Source organism: Zalophus californianus, chromosome 12 (assembly GCF_009762305.2).
Source record: "Zalophus californianus isolate mZalCal1 chromosome 12, mZalCal1.pri.v2, whole genome shotgun sequence".
NCBI classification, from domain to species: Eukaryota; Metazoa; Chordata; class Mammalia; order Carnivora; family Otariidae; genus Zalophus; species Zalophus californianus.
The window spans coordinates 92334761-92355381 of NC_045606.1; the positions used below are offsets into that span (position 1 = coordinate 92334761).

General features: G+C 38.3%; 1 protein-coding gene and 1 pseudogene across 1 annotated transcript in view; one reads left to right on the top strand and one right to left on the bottom strand.

The window, feature by feature from the left end:
* KDM7A (lysine demethylase 7A) overlaps positions 1-20621 on the bottom strand; it is an 85199-nt gene that overhangs the window by 40591 nt on the left and 23987 nt on the right. Inside the window, exon 2 of the mRNA XM_027572960.2 lies at positions 3979-4064. Within this exon, the coding sequence (XP_027428761.1) occupies positions 3979-4064 (86 nt within the window). The remainder of the gene's footprint in view (positions 1-3978; positions 4065-20621) is intronic.
* LOC113912140 lies at positions 15844-15944 on the top strand (annotated as a pseudogene).

Consider the following 20621-nt stretch of genomic DNA (forward strand, 5'->3'; position numbering starts at 1 on the left):
AATAAAATTACACTGGATCCTCACATGGATAAGGAGAAGTCACACTAAATAACCAATAAGGGAGGAAATTGGGCTTAGTCATATCAGGGTTTAAAACAAGATTCTCAAAGTAATTCATGGCAGTCAAACCCTCAATATGGAAAAGAGTAAACCCCATTTTTTAGAAGTCTCATGAGAAAAACTGAGAATCATAAAGCAACCTTCCTAGAAAATGCCATTAAGGCATCCTTCATGTGTTATTTTTTCTCATTTAAAATCACTTGTAAAATTCAAGGGTGTTTCATTCCAGGCTTCTGTTCTACATATATATAGATACATAATCCCATTTTATTTTCAACTGGGATCATGATGTTCATCCTGCTTACCTTTCTTATTCTATCATGAGCATTTTTCTCCTTATTAAATATTCAAAAGCAATTTAAAAGCAGCCTAGAATTTTAAGACATAGATATAAATGCATCACTTTATAATCCTTTTTTTGAGTCTTAAGCACTTAGCTCATTCTGAATCTTTCTTCAAAGTTGAGATTAATATTCATATACATAAATCTGTTTCCTTCATTAATTCCTCAGGATAAATTCCTAAAAATGCTAGAAGACTCAATATTTTTAAGATACTTGCTACATATTGCAAAACTGCCTCCAAAAAAGTGGTAGGTAACTCACATTCTTACCAGTATATATAAGCAATCTATTTCGTAGCCCTGAGTCAACAGTGAGCATCATCATTAAAAAAAAAAAAAAAAAAAAAGGGGCACCTGGATGGCTTAGTCGGTTGAGCATCTGACTCGATTTCAGCTCAGGTAATGATCTGGGGGTCTTAGGATCGAGCCCCGCATCAGGCTCCCTGCTCAGCAGGGAGGTCTGCTTGTCTCCCTCTCCCTTAGCCCCTCCCCCTGCTTGCACATGTTCTCTCTCAAATAAATTCATAAATCTTTAAAAAATTAAGTTTAAATTAAAAAGAGAAAAAGAAAAGTTACCCATTTGATAAGTAAACTACGATATTACATTGTTTGAATTTTCATTTTGGCAGAATATATTAGAATTAGAATAGATTTGGGATCGGACAGCTACGGGCTCAAACTCCAGCTCTGCCAAATAACTACATGAAAGAGCTAGTTAGATCATTTTTCTCACCTCAACGTGTTACAAATATCAAAGGAAATAACAGAGGTCAAGTACTTCTTGGCATAGTTTCTGGGGCATCCAATAAGCTGCCAATTACTTCTCTTTCCTTTTAAATGAGCAGATTTGCATAATGTTAACAGAAGGCTACAAGTGTCCTGGTAGGCCAACGTGCTTAACACATAAAATCAGCCACTGCAAGAAGCTGACTGAATTTCTTAAAGGAAGGAATATTCTAGTAGTGGTCATAGGGAGAGAAAATTTTGAGTTTGGATTCCATGTGCCTGAGGAACACTGAGGTATGTGTGTAAGTATAGGACTTTTTTGATACTTGTCCTTGAATAGAGTTCTTAACTCCCATTAAAAAGGTCAAATCTAAATTTACCAACCAAGTGAATATTATACTGCCTAAATAGTATCTACAATAAGGATTCCTGGGAACTCTGAGAGAACAGGAAGCTCTAGGTGGCAAGCAAGAGGGGCTTAATAGCAGAGGGAAAGGGGCCAAAAGCAATGACCCAAGTTGAGGGTGGAGGGTGAGAGGTAGGGAAGGTGAGCCTTAAATCAAGATAAAATAAATTACTGGATCTTGGACATTTTCCTGTGGGTATTTAGTGTTGGACTTTTGCCCAGAAAATAACCAATTCCTGATCTTATGTTATTCAAGCAAGAGAAGCATACGAAGGGCCACACAATAGTCAAGCTTCTCTTTGAAGCACCATTAATCAAAGTGCAGGTCGTGATCCATTATGGATTATGAAATCAATTTAGTGAGCATGACAAGCTTTTTAAAAAATTAAATCATATAGGAAAAACAGAAAACAGAATGCATTACGTATCAGACTGTTTTAAACACGACACTGTTCCATCTCACAGTAACCCACATATTTCATAGAAATGAAAATTCAAATTATTTCATTTAGGGATTACATAAATTCTAAACTAAAACTGCTATAAATTTTAGTTCTGTTTCCTTTCTTGAGGTAAAAACCCAGTATTATATATTTCCTCTAAGAATTACACTTGGTCAATAATTATTCCAAGTTATATACCACATATTTCACTGCTACACAAAAGAAGAAACTTTAAAACCATTTATGACAATAAACTGGCCAAGTATACTAACAACTCTACCAATCTGCTAACCTCAAATTTTATACTGTGTAACTAATAAAATGGATAACCTGTATTGTAACATATTATGAAATTTAATGTAATATTTTGATGTATTCTTATAGCTTGAATTTCTAAATCTCTTACAAAGAAATTAGGTAAATTACTAATATTTCTAACAGATCAGCAGTCAGTTGCTAGTAAGTCTCTTTTACAGAATTGCTTGCCCACAACCTCAGATAAAAATTTCTATTTAAAAAAAAAAAAGTACTGGGGGGCTGGTAGGTGGCTCAGTCAGTTAAGAGTCTGATTCTATCTCAGCTCAGGTCTTAATCTCAGGGTTGTGAATTCAGGCCCCACGTTGGGTTCCACGCTGGGCATGGAGCCTACTTAAAAAAAAAAAAAGTACTAGGAAAAAAGCTGCATTTAAAATAGTTTGTGGGGTGCCTTGGTGGCTCAGTCAGTTAAGCGTCCAAACTCTTGATTTCAGCTCACGTCATGATCTCAGGGTTATGAGATTGAGCCCCACGTCAGGCTCCGCGCTGGGCATGGAGCCTGCTTAAGACTCTCTCTTCCTCTCAAAAAAAAAAAAAATTTTTTTAATGATAATAAAAGAGGTTGTATAGGTCACCCACATCTCACCCAAATGTGTATCAAAGTATGTTCAGAAAAAGGTTCCTATGACTAAATCTATAGTTTGCCCCTTTAGTTTTAACGAACACAAAAATGCTAGCTTGCAGTCTAAATTTTTTTAAAAAAGAAAGTTACAACATCCTTCAAAGCTTTTTAAACGTTATCTCTACTTTCTACCTGCACAATTAACACTCCAATCTATTCTTCTGAAGCATCTGTAAAAGGCTAGGGATAAATATCATTTTATGTAGGATACTGGTACACCCCAGAGGGCACATGAATTTCCCAGCCTGCACCCTGCCCCTCAGACAGAGGAGTGTAGGCAGACACTTGCTCTGGCCTCTGCCTTCCTCAGAATGGGACTGGGACAGGGTGTGGTTTCAAATTGGGCAGGACTCTAGGCCATACTCAAACTGATGACCAAATTCAGAAAACAGAATAACATTTCAGCATACTGATACCCGAATTTCCCCCTAAAAATATAATGCATGTGTGTGCATTAAAGTCTTATCCTGTACACTGTCCCAAATATTACTGAAAGTTTTTAATTTATAAAAAGATAAAAACATCTGAAATCAGCTTCCAGAATCAGAATATTTTACTTTTCCACACTTCTCAAATTGGAAAGCTTTGACTATATGTCCTTAAGTTTGGGGGCTTTGCACTGGCAATTAAAAATGATAGTATTTTGGGGGCACCTGGGTTAAGTGGTTAAACATCTAACTTTTGATTTCGGCTCAGGTCGTGATCTAGGGTCATGGGATCAAGCCCCATGTTGGGGGTCCATGCTCAGTGGGGAGTCTGCTTGAGATTCTCTTCCTCTCCCCCTCTCCTCTGTCCCCCACCACTCACACACACTCGCTTTTTCTCGCACTCTCTAAAATAGATAAATCTTTAAAGGGAAAAAAAACAGTATTTTTTTCATTTTATCTTGACTTATTAAATGTTATTCAATAATTCAGACAGAAACTGTATTCTCAGTATCTTCAGAAAAAAATTCCCTATAGTTCCTGGTGGATGTAACATAACTAGTCAAAGTTATTATTAAAATATTGTCATGTACACACTGAATTCTAAACTTCGGTATTTATTTGTTTCTAATACTTACTCAAGGAGGAACCATGTAGAACTGCACAGTTGGGACAGTGATAAAGGTCAATGTCAACAGCATGATGTTCCTCTACACCAACACAGCTACAATAAAGAAAAACAGAGTCAATTTGCAATTAAGCTGAAAATCTTTACTAAACTACAATAGATGGTTAGACTTTAGCTGGGAAGTGTACAACAACCTCACCAACAAATTCTGTAGATTACAGAAACATATGCAAAGATAAATTTTATTCTCTTCCCTATACACTTGCTAAATAATTATGGGGGAGAATATGCCCAAATACATGGAAAGTGATTCACTATTATCAACAGTAGAGACATCAGAAGTAATATAATTATAAGCCATAAGACCCTCAACCATTATGTAAATGCCAGCTAATATGTGGACTCATTGTTTGCATCCCCCCCAAATTCCCATGTTGAAGCTGTAACCCCATCAGTGTGGCTGTATTTGGAGATAGGACCGCTAAGGAAGTAATTAAGATTGAAAGAGGTCATAAAGGTGGGGCCTTGATACAATAGGATTAGTGTCCTTAGAATTCTGAGACACCAGGGGCACCTGGGTGGTGCAGTCAGTTAAGCATCCAGCTCTTGGTTTGGGCTCAGGTCAAGATCTCAGGGTCATGATCTTGGGGTCATGAGATCAAGCCCTGAGGAGAGTCCCACATCAAGCCTCCAGGCGAGCCCCACATTAGGCTCCACACTCAGCATGGAGTTGGCTTGAGATTCTCTCTGCCCCTCTCTCTCATGCTCTCTCTCCCTTCTCTGTCCCTCCTCCTTCCCACTCCTATTCCCTATCTTAGCATTCTATTAACCTAGCATTCAGTATTCAGTTAAAATATGTTTCAAGAAGGTAAGGGGAGAAGTATTTGTAGTCAACCAAAAACTGAGAGTTCACATCCAGCTAACCCAGAGTAAAGGAAATGCAAAGGACATACTGCTGGCAAAAAGATTATCACAGGGCACCTGGGTGGCTCAGTTGTTAAGCGTCTGCCTTCGGCTCAGGTCATGATCCCAGGGTCGTGGGATCGAGCCCCACATCGGGCTCCCTGCTCCGCGGGAAGCCTGCTTCTCCCTCTCCCACTCCCCCTGCTTGTGTTCCTGCTCTCGCTGTCTCTCTCTCTGTCAAATAAATAAATAAAATCTTTAAAAAAAAAAAAAAAAGATTATCACAGAGAGGTGTAATGCAAGAAAAAAGTGAAAAGCTTAAAAAAGTAGTAATAAATATATGGGTAAATTGACATGCATATTCCCCCTACATGAAATAATGTCATGTGAGATTTAAAGATATATAAAACACTAAACTGAAGAGAACAAATGGAGTTACAGGGTCCTAATGCACTGATCCTGGAAGGAGAGGAAAGGTGATAATTTTTAAGATTTTTTTTTAAGATTTTACTTATTTATTTGACAGAGAGAGACACACCGAGAGAGGGAACACAAGCAGGAGGAGTGGGAGAGGGAGAAGCAGGCTTCCCGCCAAGAAGGGAGCCCGATGCGGGGCTCGATCCCAGGACCCTGGGATCACGACCTGAGCCGAAGGCAGATGCTTAATGACTGAGCCACCCAGGCGCCCAGGAAAGGTGATAATTAACACTGGGCTTCTGAAATAAGAATGCCTACTAGAATCTCTCAGGAGACAACTGAAAAAAGGGAAATAGAAAGTGTAACTTCCATACTATTACCAGGGTGAGGACAAAGAATTTATCTTAAAAATCAATTCAAAAAAAAGAGGGGAAAAAAAGAAAAAGAAATGGAGAGACTAAAATAAAATGGAGGTATAAATTCAAATATATAAGTACTGTAATTATATCATATGCAAATTGACCAACCTGCTCCAGTTAAAAAACACAGATTACCTGGCTGGACTTAATAAACACTACAATTCACTGGTTATAAGAGACACACATAAAACAAGGACACAGAAAGATTGAAAGAAATAGGATGGGCAAATAGTAAAAAAAAATTTAAAAAGTACAGCTATATTAAGATTAAGCAACAGAAAATCTAAAGTAAAAAATATGAGATACACATATTCAGTTTAAAAATTTCAATTTCCCAGGAGGATACAACAGGAACAACTGTAGCAGGAGATTCTAACAACTCTCTCAGTATCTGACAGAATAAGCAGGTAAAACAAAAATCTATGAAATACACAGGATTAAAAAACATGGCCGAGGGGGCGCCTGGGTGGCTCAGTTGGTTAAGCGACTGCCTTCGGCTCAGGTCATGATCCTGGAGTCCCGGGATCGAGTCCCACATCGGGCTCCCTGCTCGGCGGGGAGTCTGCTTCTCCCTCTGACCCTCCCCCTCTCAAGTTCTCTCTCTCTCATTGCCTCTCAAATGGATAAATAAAATCTTTAAAAAAATTTAAAAAAAAAAACATGGCCTAGGGACACGTGGGTGGCTCAGTTAGTTGAGCGTCCAACTCTTGGTTTCAGAGCTTAGGTCATGATCTCATGGGTTATGGGATTGAGCCCCGCACTGGGGTCCAGCCCAGCACTGAGCTCCACACTCAGGGGAGAGTTGGCTTGAAGATTTTCTCCCTCTGCCCCTCCCCCAACTCATATGAACTCTCTCTCCCTCTCTCTCTCAAATATTCTTTCCAGCATATATGGACCATTCATAACAAGCAACCATACACAGGGCCACAAATTTTGAAGGTCTGAAATCCAGAACTCTCTGGCCACAGTTCAATTAAGACAGAAATTAATGACAAAAAGTTAAATGAAAAATCTTCATGTATTTAGAAATTAAGAAATAAACTGCTAAATAACCCATGAGTCAACAGATAAATCATAGTGAAACACTGAAAATTATCTTGAAATGAGCACTAATAAAAATGCTGCATAACAAAATTGTGGGATGCAGAACTTATAAACAGAAATGTACAGCTTTGAGTGAAATAAGTCAATCAGAGAAAGACATGTATCATATGACCTCACTGATATGAGGAATTCTTAATCTCAGGAAACAAACTGAGTGTTGCTGGAGTGGTGGGGGGTGGGAGGGAGGGGGTGGCTGGGTGATAGACAGTGGGGAGGGTATGTGCTATGGTGAGCACTGTGAATTGTGCAAGACTGTTGAATCACAGATCTGTACTTCTGAAACAAATAACGCAACATATGTTAAGAAAAAAGAAAAAGAAGATAGCAGGAGGGGAAGAATGAAGGGGAGTAAGTCGGAGGGGGAGACGAACCATGAGAGACGATGGACTCTGAAAAACAAACTGAGGGTTCTAGAGGGGAGGGGGGTGGGGGGATGGGTTAGCCTGGTGATGGGTATTAAAGAGGGCACGTTCTGCGTGGAGCACTGGGTGTTATGCACAAACAATGAATCATGGAACACTACATCAAAAACTAATGATGTAATGTATGGTGATTAACATAACAATAAAAAATTTTAAAAAATGTACAGCTTTAAAAAAAATGTACGGCTTTAAATGCATGTATTAGAAAAAAAGGCTGAAATCAGTAAGCTAATAAACATTTACCTGAAGAAGTTACAAAAAGAATAGCAAAATAAACCTTAAAAACATAGAACGAATAAAAAAAGCAGAACTGATGACATAGAAAACAAACCATGCAAGAGAGCACCAAAGCCAAAAATTCTTTGAAAACACAAAATTGGCAAACCTCTCTAGCGAACTGAAGAAAGAGATAAGACATGAATAACCAATACCAGGAATGAAAAGAAGTACAGAACTATAGATTCTATAGACATTAAAGGTAAAAGAGAGTATTATGAACAATTTTATGCTAAGAGACTAGAAAATATAGATAAATAGGCAAACCTGAATCACAAAGAAATAGAGTATCTGAATACTCCTGTAACTGTTACTTCATAATTTTTAAAATTGTCCCCCCAACACACACAAATATCCCAGTCCCACATATACTCAAGAAGTAATTCTAATACTATATAAAACTTGCACCAGAGAATAGAACAAAAAGACTTACTCCCTAACTCATTTTAGGATAGCATAGCCTGATACTAAAACTTGGAAAGGATGATACAAGAAAGGAAAATTACAAGCCACTCTCATTTACGAGCAAAGATGCAAATAGCAAGTTTGGTCTATCTCAAGAATGCAAGGTGGTAAACTCTAAAACGTTTAATCAGTGAAATATGCTACATCAACAGATTAAAAGAAAAGGTCTTATGACCATTTAAAAAGATACAGGTATTAAAGAGGGCACGTTCTGCGTGGAGTACTGGGTGTTATACACAAACAATGAATCATGGAACACTACATCAAAAACTAATGATGTAGGGCGCCTGGGTGGCTCAGTTGGTTAAGCGTCTGCCTTCAGCTCAGGTCATGATCCTGGAGTCCCGGGATCAAGTCCCACATCGGGCTCCCTGCTCAGCAGGGAGTCTGCTTCTCCCTCTGACCCTCTTCCCTCTCGTGCTCTCTCTCTCTCTCTCTCTCTCTCAAAAAAATAAATAAAATCTTTAAAAAAAAAAACTAATGATGTAATATATGGTGATTAACACAACAATAAAAATTTAAAGAAAAAAAGATACAGGACAAGTGCTTAACAAAATTCAACATTTACTTATGATTAAAAAGTAAACAAAACCTCTTAGAAAATTAAGACTAGAAGGACACTTTCATAATCTGTTAAAGGGTACTTCTAAAAAATCCTATGCAGGGTGCCTGGGTGGCTCAGTTGGTTAAACGACTGCCTTCGGCTCAGGTCATGATCCTGGAGTCCCGGGATCGAGTCCCACATCGGGCTCCCTGCTCGGTGGGGAGTCTGCTTCTCCCTCTGACCCTCTTCCCTCTCATGCTCACTCTCTCTCATTCTCTCTCTCTCAAATAAAATCTTTAAAAAATAAAATAAAAAATAAAAAATCCTATGCAAATGACATGAAATTGGTCTTTCTGAGATTAAGAACAAAAGAATGTCTAATGTTACCAGTTCTACTGAACACTAGCTAGTATAGTAAAATAAGAAAAAGAGGGACGCCTGGGTGGCTCAGTCGTTAAGCGTCTGCCTTCAGCTCGGGTCGTGATCCCAGGGTCCTAGGATCAAGCCCCACATCGGGCTCCCTGCTCAGCAGGAAGCCTGCTTCTCCCTCTCCCACTCCCCCCTGCTTGTGTTCCCTCTCTCGCTGTCTCTCTCTGTCAAGTGAATAAATAAAATCTTTAAAAAAAAAAAAAGAAGAAGAAGAAAAATTAAAAGGTATAGGAATTAGAAAAGAAAAAAAGCTGTCATTTGCAAATACTATGCCTACATGTGCAGAAAACTTAAAAGAATCTCTAGATAAATGATAATCAAAAAAGGTTGCTACATATAGCATCAGCACATAAAAGGTAATCACATTTCCATATACAAACAATATAAATCTAAACAACGAAATAAAACACCATGTACAACTGAATTAAAAATGTCAAGGGGCACCTGGGTGGCTAAATCAGTAAAGCATCCATCAGACTCTTGATTTCAGCTCAGGTCATGATCTCAGAGTCGTGAGAACAAGCTTTACGTTAAGCTCCACATTCAATGTGGAGTCTGCTTGAGATTCTCCCTCTCCACCCTCCCCCCGCCAAATCTTCCCCAGACTAGTGCTCAATAAATAAAATTTTTCAAAAATGTCGAGTACACTGGAATTGAACAAAAACTATGCAAGACCTCTTTTTTTTTTAAAGATTTTATTTATTTATTTGAGAGAGAGAGACACAGTGAGAGAGGAACACAAGCAGGAGGAGTGGGAGAGGGAGAAGCGAAGCAAGCTTCCCGCAGAGCAGGGAGCCCGATGTGGGGCTCGATCCCAAGACCCTGGGATCATGACCTGAGCCGAAGGCAGATGCTTAACGACTGAGCCACCCAGGCGCCCCGCAAGACCTCTTTAAGGAAAATCATAAAATGTTACTAAGTGACTTTAAAAAAGATGCAAATGAATGAAGATATACATCATGATCATGGATTTGAAGTTCAATAATGTAAAGATATTAATTCTCTGCACAGTGATTCACAGATTCAATTTAATCCCAATCAAAATCTATGGAACCTGGGGCACCTGGGTGGCGCAGTCATTAAGCGTCTGCCTTCGGCTCAGGTCATGATCCCAGGGTCCTGGGATCGAGCCCCCCATCGGGCTCCCTGCTCAGCGGGGAGCCTGCTTCTCCCTCTCCCACTCCCCCTGCTTGTGTTCCCTTTCTCGCTGTCTCTGTCAAATAAATAAAAAAATCTTAAAAAAAAAATTAAAAAAAAAAATCTATGGAACCTGATAAGCTGATTCTAAAATTGATATGGAAATATAAAGGGCCAAGAATATGTAAGGCATTCTTACATATACTCTACCAGGTATCAAGATTTATTTTAAAGTTATAGGAATTAAGGCACTATGGAAAAGATAGAAGAGCTCAAAAACAGACTCATGCACATGTGGACACTTATGTATCACATAGGCACTGCAGAGCACACAGCAAGGACAGATTTTTCAATTCATAAGGTTCTGAGACTTTTATATATCTATATGAAGAAAAAAATGAAATTAGGCACCTAATTCACAACATTAAAATTTATTGCAAAGTAGATTAGAAACCTAAACAACACATGAAAGTAAAACTATAAAGGTTGTAATAAGAATATGAAAACAGGGGCGCCTGGTTGGCTCAGTCAGCTCAGTGTCTGACTCTGTCTTAGCTCAGGTCTGGATCTCACAGTTAAGAGTTCAAACCCAGAGTTGGACTCTGAGCTGGGCGTGGAGCCTACTTAAAAAAAGAAAAAAGAAAAAAACAATAATATGAAAATATCTTTATGACTTTGTGCTGGGAAGGGTTATCTTAATCAAAATATAAAATGCCCTGTCCATAAGGGGGAAAAAAAACCCTGGTAATTTCAATCATACCAAAATAAATCTTGTTCATTAAACTATAAAGAATGAAAGGATAAACCAGAATGGAAGAAGACATTACAGTACAGATCACCACCAAAGGAACTATATCTAGAAGAGAATAAATTCTTACAAATAATAAGAAAAAAAAAAACCAACAGAAAAAAGGGCCAAAAGATTTGAAGAGGCACATCATAAAAGGAAATCCAAGTGGCTAATATACACATGGTGAGGTATGCAACCTCATTAACAACTGAGGGAAATACAAATTAAAACTGCAATATAATAACACAATACACCCACCAGATTGTCTAATACTAAAAAGTCTGATGACAAATGTTGAAGTGATGTGGAGCAGTGGAAACTTTCATATACTGCTGGCTGAAGTAAATCTAATATAGCCATTTTAGAAAACAAATTTGCAACAAAACTAAAGAACTGTATTCTATGACCAAGCAATTTCTCTCTGGGTAAATATATCTTAGAGAAACTCATGAACATGTGCACCAGGATACCTACCTAAACAGGAATGGTCATAGAATCATTATTTGTAATAGTCAACAGTAAAGTGAATGAAATATAGTAAATTCTCACAGTTATAGTACATACAGATACAAAAATGAAAGAACTATGGCCCCATGCAATATATGAACAAATTCTATAAATGAGTGATCAGTGTGTTAAAAAAAAAGAGACAGAGAATATATACAGTGTATTCTATTCATAAAATTCAAAATCAGGCAAAGCTGTACTACAGTGCTTAGGGATTAAACTAAAAAGGAAAGCAAGGAAGAGAGAAATCATAATTGTAGGATCATGGTTTCCTCTAGGGAGCTGTAATCTGGAAAGGTCTGTCTTGGGGTCCTGGGTGGTTGTTATATGTTTTTTAATTATTCATTAAACTGACGATTTATGTTTTAGACATGTTTTTGTGTTATTTCATAATTAAAATGCTTTTAAGGATAAAATTCTATTCTATTTTTACAATCATGTAAAAAAATTCAACAAACAAAAACTTTAAAATGTAGCAATCTAACAACTATAACAAAATATCAAAAAAAAAAATCTTAGCTATATCTGCATATCCCAAAACAAGCCTTTCATGTGTGAACTACATCCAGTACATTTGCTACCATGCAGTCTTTGAGAATCTGAGTAGAGCTCACTGCAATCAAACCAAAAAAGTCAAAACCAGCTGTCAAAAAATAACATGACATTGTCATTCAAATATTCAATCCCTGTAACTGAATCAAGTAAATGCAATTCACTTTTGAGTAGAACTGAAACTTGCTTTATTTTTATTTGTCCAATTTAAATTTATTTCATTTCCATAGAAAGCAAAAGGTGAATATACTGTTTAAAAAGCTTTTTTAAATGAATTTTGTAAAAGATTTTATTTATTTGAGACAGAGTGAACAAGAGAGAAAGAGCAGGGGGAGGGGCAGAGGAAGAGGGAGTGGAAGACTCCCCGCTGAGCAGGGAGCTCATGACCTGAGCTGAAGGCAGACGCTTAACCAACTGAGCCACCCAGGCACCCCAAAAAGCTTTTTTTTTTTTTAACTGAAAGACTATCAATTTCGAATCCAATAAAATAAACCCTAGGCAAAATTTTCTACACATTTATGTACCATGTCCTGGGCCCACAGTTTCTTATACCCAAAAAGGTTTCTACAACCCAAAGAAAAGGTTAAAAATCATTGGATAGGGGATCCAAACTTCCAAATTTCAAAGCTTACATACAAAACTACAGTAATCAAGACTGTGTGGTACTAGCAGAAGAAGAGACATACAGAATGCAACAGAATTGAGAACTCAGAAATAAACCCTCACATTTAGGATCAATTGATTTTCGACGACAATGCCAAGACCATTCAATGGGGAAAGAATAGTCTTTTCAACAAACAGCCCTGAGATAAACACACATGTAAAAGACTTTGGACCCCCACCATACACATATACAAAAATTAACTCAAATGGATCATACACCTAAGAACTAAGTAAGAACAAAAACTATAAAACTCTTAAGGCAGAGGAGTAAATCTCTGTGGCCTTGAATTAGTATCAACCCCAAACACACAGGAACAAAGGAAAAAATTGATAAATTGGACATCACACTATAGCCTGAAGGTTTCTGTTTTCTCAGCTTAGTCTGGTGTGAGAAAATTACCTGAGTATGGAAAGTGTGGGAAAAGAAAGGTGTGAGGTGTAAGGAGCTAGGAAATAAAGTATAAAATCATTGGTCTGAAGAACGAGAGACTAAGAAACACGGTAACATTGCCAGACAGGGTTGAGAGTCCATCTGAGGTCTGTGATCATAAATTCCAAGTGAAACTACTTCTGCACAGATGTGTGATATTTTTTCAGCAAAGTTCAACACAGGCCCAAAGGAAGAGGCTGGGTCTGTCCAGAGTTGGGGTTTTGTGGACAAAGACCAGAAAGAGAGCTGAGGATATTCACAGGGAAGATAATGACAGACCCTGTGATTCGAGCTGCTGGACGAAAAGGACATGAAGACTGAAGAAGGTAGTGAGAAAATGAAGAGATGCTGAGGGATCTCTATGCATTCCTAACACTAACTCAGTGGAGGCCTTGAACATGTGATCTGCAAGGGGCAGAGATTATGCTCAAATAGTGGAATGTTCACAATCTGAAATATCCAAGGTAGTATATTCCTTAACAGTGATAAGGTATAAGTGTAATAACAGCAGGCTAAGACGGAGCAAAGAGAGGGTCATGAGAAGAAAGTGAGATGTGTGAGAGCTCTCTCTGTATTCAGTGAGAGTTCCAAACCAAGCCTCTCTTTGAAAGTGAGGTTCATGAGGTGTCAGTAGTTAGGGCTGCACTTCAACCAGAAGAGAAACTCAAAGTCACAGAAGCCAACTTGACACTTCCAGAAACTCAGATTTGTCTCGTCATACCTTGACTATGGCCACATTCCTCATTCTTAAAAAGTGATGGCTACACCAAATTAAGTAAGAAAACAATGTTAGATGTGTCCTAGAAAATCTAAACCATCATAGAACATAAACTCATCTATCAATATTTAAGATATATTATTAAGGGCGACTTCCACAAGGCTTAGGGAAGAAGAGAGAGGATAGGAACATTCAAATTAATTTAGGACACTTTGGGCAAAACTTAGCTAATAATCCTCAAAAGTCCCTGGTTCCTCTCTCTAGCTCCTACTCTTCAGCCCCCATCCCCACGACAATATAATCTCTTATACTAAAATGTTAGTGATGTCTTCAGGTTTTGACAATTATAAACATTCTAACAACATTTATTTTAAAGTTTCAGAATTTAATAGTAAATTTCATACATTTACTAATTTTTATGACAACAGTAAATTGATAAATAAGTAAATATTAAAAACTCCTTGATCATATAAAATTTTTAAAAATCAAAGTAAACATGAAAATTAAATGTTCCTAAACCAAGAAGTTTATTTCAGATCTTTGAAGGGCACCAAATGGAACTACCACATACATCTCAGTTTCTCTCCCAGAGGGAGGGATAACTTCTCCCACCCCTCACCGTACATGAAAAGAATTCTACAATCACTACAGCTTTAACAGGCATGTTAAAAGCAAATATAGTAGGACACACAACATGTAGAATTCTGAAAGCAAAATTTGTAAGAATCACTTTCAACCCTTTAGTCTCTCTCACTCCATTTCTCTTATAAAACTTTCCTTCATATACAAATCGCCCTACTTTTTCTTTTTTTTTAAAGATTTATTTATTTATTTATTTATTTTGAGAGACTGAGAATGAGAGAGAGAGAGAGAGAGAGAGAGAGAGCATGCACATGAGAGGGGGGAGGGTCAGAGGGAGCAGCAGACTCCCCACCAAGCTGGGAGCCCAATGCGGGACTCGATCCCGGGACTCCAGGATCATGACCTGAGCCCAAGGCAGTCGCTTAACCGACTGAGCCACCCAGGCACCCGCCCTACTTTTTCCTAACAGCAAAATGTTCAATGTTTATTAGACCAGTGTGTGTAAATGTGTGTGTGTTGGGGGTGGTTTTCTATAGGGGTGACAATCTGACCTTTGTTGAATAGCTTCCATCTATAGAAGAACAGCCCAACTGCCAATTGGTGAGTGGGACAGTGACAACTTTAGCACTTTCTATTGTCTTAATCTTCTGAAACTGTTGCTTAGCTGGCTTTTTTTGGACACTTGACAAGAACAGAATTGAATTAATGACTAACCAGAATTCCGTAGGATCTGCCAAACATTCTCTTTTTTCCTCTTGGATAATGCTCCCATTTATATTCTCTACTCTTGTTGTTGGAAGGGTAGGTGGCCAAATTCTTTAAGGTCTTACTGTCCTGTGGACTTCATTAGATATTCCTCAGGCTTCAAATTCTCTCCCCATTCTTCACCAAGCAATCCACACTATATAGTCTTCAAAGCCCAACTCAAATTACAAATTCTTCACTGGATCACCCATAGAAAGTCCTATGACATTTTACCGATACACATTTCCACATACTGATATTGAGCTATTTTATATACTCTATTTCCTGAATTGAGCTCAAGACTTCTCTCATTACCAAGTACAGCCTGCCCACAACACCATGATCTCAGTAAATTTTTACTGATTATTAACTGTGCAGAAAACCTATTCGAAAACCAATACATTGTGGTAAAGCTACAAGCAACGTTTATTTTAAAAGTCCACTCAGCTTCAATTTTTTTTAAGAATTTGGTATAGGAACTAAAGGCAACAAATAGTTGGTAAAAAGGGAAAGATCTCTCAACCTAAGAATTAGATTTCTCATCTATCCTTGGATGATACAAGGCTGTGGTAATAAAATGCATTCATTTAAAGTTTTCCTTCCTTACAAAAGTTTTTACCTAGGTATCCAAAGTCCACCTTCTTACCCAAGGCACCAAACTACTGACTGCAACCTCCAAAGTCCCACACTAACACCATCAAAGAGGCTGTGGAGTGGCTTTTGAGGTGAACTACCTCCAGGAACATAGAGGATAGTTTAAAACCTGCTCTTCAGTGCTCGCTTCGGCAGCACATAAACTAAAATTGGAACGATACAGAGAAGATTAGCATGGCCCCTGCGCAAGGATGACACGTAAAACCTGCTCTTCATATTTCCTTTTATATCCTAACTCTGGGGTCAGTTGGGCTCTTGGGACAGCTATAAGCCAGGCAAGACCTACCCAGCCTAGTTCCTTGCCACGAGATTAAACAAGTGCCAACTAGTTTCACTGAAATGCACAGATTCTGGAATTAGAAAGACTTGGTTTGATTTTTAGCTCTGGTAGTTTTGACTCTGAGCAAGTTTCTTCATCTCTCTGAGCAGGAGTCCCCCTAGGATTAAATAGAACAATGTGTGTAAATATGTAAGGCACAGGGCTTGGGAAATAGTAAGCAATGGCACAGTAAATATTTTAAGTAATAAATGGTAGCTACTAACATTATTACGTTTCTATTAGATAGCAGTCATAGCTCATAGAGCTCTGGGCTTATTTATGAGCTTTGAACCTAAGCAGGAAACTTGGCTTAGTATTTTTTCTTCAGGATGGCTCTTCAGAGCACACTTCAGATACTCAAATGGCCATTCTTAAAGCGGGGGGGGGGGGGGGGGGGGGGGGGGGGGGGGGGGAGAAAAAGATAATTTGTTTTCAATTTTTTGTTCATTTTGATGGTTGAGTTCTCTGGAGTCAAGTAGGCCTATGTTGGAACCCTGGCTACTCCACTTGTTAGTTGTGTGACTTTGGGTAACTTCGCCTGTTTTTGTCTTATTTGTAAAGATGGAGATAATGGTATTTGTCTCCCTCAAAGAGTTAATAATAAAATTAATATACATAAAATGCTTAGAATAAAATTGTAGAACAAGTTTTGCTGGTCCAGAAACCTTATTTTGCTAACCAGTATTGACTTAATAGACTGACGTTCCTACTAAAAGTACAAGGAAGCCAATAGGCATTTCCACTTTTAAATTATGTTCTGTGCAGTGTGTTAACCCTGTGATACTTTATTACCAGTTATCAGCTAAAGTGAATTTTTACTTTACTATAAATTTTTATAATTTGCACATATGAAAATCAAACTTGTAATTTATGATTAACTCTGTGGTTCTGAAAAAGCCCAACTTCTGTTATTTTCTTGCTGACATATAAAACTATTTTCATAAAATTCTGTTTTTCTTTTAAGGTGAGCAGGGCATATTTCAACTTTTGTAAAGATATTATTTTTGACACATTAAAGCCATTTACTGGCATATTATGTGCTTAACCATGTTTAATGAGGGTTTTGAATGAAATGCATACTCTGAACCAAATTCCTTCAGTTCATAATAATCTCAGAAAATTCGACACTTTTTCTGCCTCAGACAGCTGGCTGACACTTCCAAATGCTCCAGGGCTTCCAAACTTCTTTCTGACCAGCTGACTAAGAACATCTATGTTACCAGGGAATTGAACAAAGAATATGAGAGAAAAATAAGGGGGTTGAAGAACGAACAGGTGTGCTCACTGGTACAAAAAGCACCCCACCACTTAAAACCCAAACTTTCTGTAACAATCTTCTAGCAAAACTTGTTCCAACGTAGATTTGTGAAATATACACACCAAATACATTTTAAATGCTGATACATTACACTGTTTGCTTCTTGAGTGCAGAAAACAAATTCCTTCTGCGTGTCACTGTGTGACAGCTAAGTACAGAGTAGGCAATGCAAATGGTAAACAGATTAAATGGATTTTACAAATCAGTACAAATAAACTGTTCTCTCAGGAGGGTAATAATTTCTTTTTTTTTAAAGATTTTATTTATTTATTTGTCAGAGAGAGAAAGAGCACAAGCAGGGGGAGCAGAGGCAGAGGAAGAAGCAGGCTCCCCACCGAGCAGGGAGCCCAATGCAGGGCTCCATCCCAGGACCCCGGGATCATGACATGAGCCGAAGGCAAGTGCTTAACTGACTGAGCCACCCAGGCATCCCGAAGGTAATAATTTCTATTAGAATGTTCTAAAGAAAGGAAAGATGCTTTAAATTTCTGAAATACCCAAAGAGCTAAACATATTTATCTTTCACCATCCTGTGGTCATTCCACTAGCCATTCAACCTCTTAAGCTAATACTCGTACTTCTCTTTGGCAACCTACTTTCTGCCTGTCTGGCTATGTATGAGGTCCATCTGTAGAAACTAAGGAAAGCTATAATGTAAATGATGCCCAGTGGATATGCCATTTCATGGAGATAGACTATACTTCTATCTTTACCAGTGAAACAGCAAACAAATGCCATCCCCAAATGAGTATTATATGAAAATTTAAGGGGCGCCTGGGTGGCTCAGTTGGTTAAGCAACTGCCTTCGGCTCAGGTCATGATCCTGGAGTCCCAGGATCGAGTCCCACATCGGGCTCCCTGCTCGGCGGAGAGTCGGCTTCTCCCTCTGACCCTCCTCTCCCTCTCATGCTCTCTGTCTCGCATTCTCTCTCTCTCAAATAAATAAAATCTTGAAAAGAAAAGAAAATTTAAGAACCCTGTAAATTATCTTGGGGGAGAAAAACTTGCCATGTCGATAAAGGATAAACAGTAGCAATTTCATAAAGGTTTGCTTGGCAATGTTCTTTTTTTTTTAATTTTATTTATTTGAGAGTGAGCGAGAGAGAGCACAAGAGGGGGTAGGGTCACAGGGAGAAGCAGACTCCCCGCTGAGCAGGGACACGGGGCTCGATCCCAGGACTCCAGGATCATGACCCAAGCCGAAGGCAGTCACTTAACCAACTAAGCCACCCAGGCGCCCTTGGCAATGTTAAGTTAATGAAGGAATTTAAAAGTAGGTTATCAGTATGCATATCAATATATATACTACTGCCTCTTCATGTATTTCTGACTGATTTTACCTAATGACCATAATAAGTAAGAAACATGTAAAAATTTATTCTAAAGCAACCTAAATCTAGAAGTACATGAAATGTTTGCTGAATCTAGTTCCTTGCTGTGGAATGCAAGACTTTAAAGTATTAATATTTCAAGAAAACTTTTCTAAACTCCTTTAACACGCAGACTATTTGTGGCTCCCGAACCTGGCTGTGCAACAGAATCCCCTGTAGAGCTTTTATAAGCTGCTAGGAGGCAGTCCTTCAAAAGAATGACAAAGCTCTGTAGGAAGAGATAGAGAAAGATCTTTAAGATATGCTGGAAAACAACAAAAGCCAGGTGCAGAACAGTCTGTATAATATACCCCCACCTCCCAACCAACCACACATGCATGTCTGTAAATGCATGCTGACTCTAAGTCTGCAACAATATGCAAAAAATTGGTGAAAGTGGCTGCCTCTGGGAAAGAAACTGGGAATGGATGCACAATGGAGAGGGAGAGTTGTTTTTTACCATATAACCTTCTACATCTCTTGTGCTGTGCATTGCTTATTTTTAAAAAGAAAAACACATTCTTGAGCCCCACCTTAGATCTACAGGGAAAAGTTAATGGGTGGGGCCCAATCTTTATTTTTAACAAGCTCCCCAGGTAGTTCTTTTGCAGCCAGCTTGGCAAAGAAATGGTATTTAAGCACAGAGGCTAGCACAATACTGTATTCACAGCTGCTTTAACTCGGTTACTCCAACTAGACTTTCAGTTCCTTAAAGACATGAGTAATATTTAATAATTCAGAATTTCCTATTCCCCACAGATCTACCTGAAGTTGATTACGTAGGGGATGCTCACAAAATATTTACTGATTGACACAAAGCAGGAATTCCAAGCACATCAGGGAGGCATTAGTTTGGGCTACTATCCTGAAGCCTGTTTAAATATGAATTTTGCAAATACATAGGAGTAGAAAATGGATGTGAGGGGGGAAATAAGTAACTGATGAATTTTTCTTTTGAGATCTCATTTTGAAATGTCCATTAGTTTATGTCAATGAAAAAGGATGCAGTATTCTTGACTATTTAGTTTCAGTCACAGGTATAATCCTGTTGTACAGAAAGGGTCCCTGTTTATTACAGATTTATATATTATGACCACTTATTTTGTTTTCCTTTCATGTAGCTCCTAAGTGTCCCTATCTTGATTTTCCAAGTAGGGTATCTATTGAAAGAACAGACAGATTAAGTAGATCATAAATAGAAATGGATTTTTAAAAGAGGAACCAACAGCCATCAGAAACATTTCAACCCAGCTGACAGTCCTATTTCCCATTGTGAGTATGGGAAGGAAAGCTATATTCCTAGGGTCTAATGACACCTACAGAAGATTTAATATATTCAGGGCTAAGAGATCACACCCTGAGATAAAAGATCACAGCAAGTCATAAACTTTTACACTGAAGACACTTAGTGATGAGTCAGCTACAAAAGACAGAAGTCAACTCAAACGGATCTAGTTCCTTCGTAACCTTTCTCCTCCTGTAAAATCTTCAGTGCCCGCATCTATGGGCAGAGACCACACATTCTACGCTAAGCCATGAGAAAGGATTCCTATTAGAGAACTTCTTGTTAGGATCTAAAGTAGCATTCTGAGGAGGATCACTAACATCCTTAGCAGGCTTCTTCATTTTCAATGACAGATGAGCTGGAATAGGGCTTTGAACCAAGGAAAGCTTGACATAATCCAGAACAAATGACCCTACATGGAATTTCATGTATTACCCAGAAGATCTGAGAGAACTTCAATTCAATTAAAAATGAGAAGTATCCATCAAAAGTGAAATGCGGGTGCCTGGGTGGCTCAGTCAGTTGAGCATCTGACTCTTGATTTCGGCTCAGATCATGATCTCAAGTCCTGGGATAAAGCCCCATGTGGGGCTCCACACTCAGCA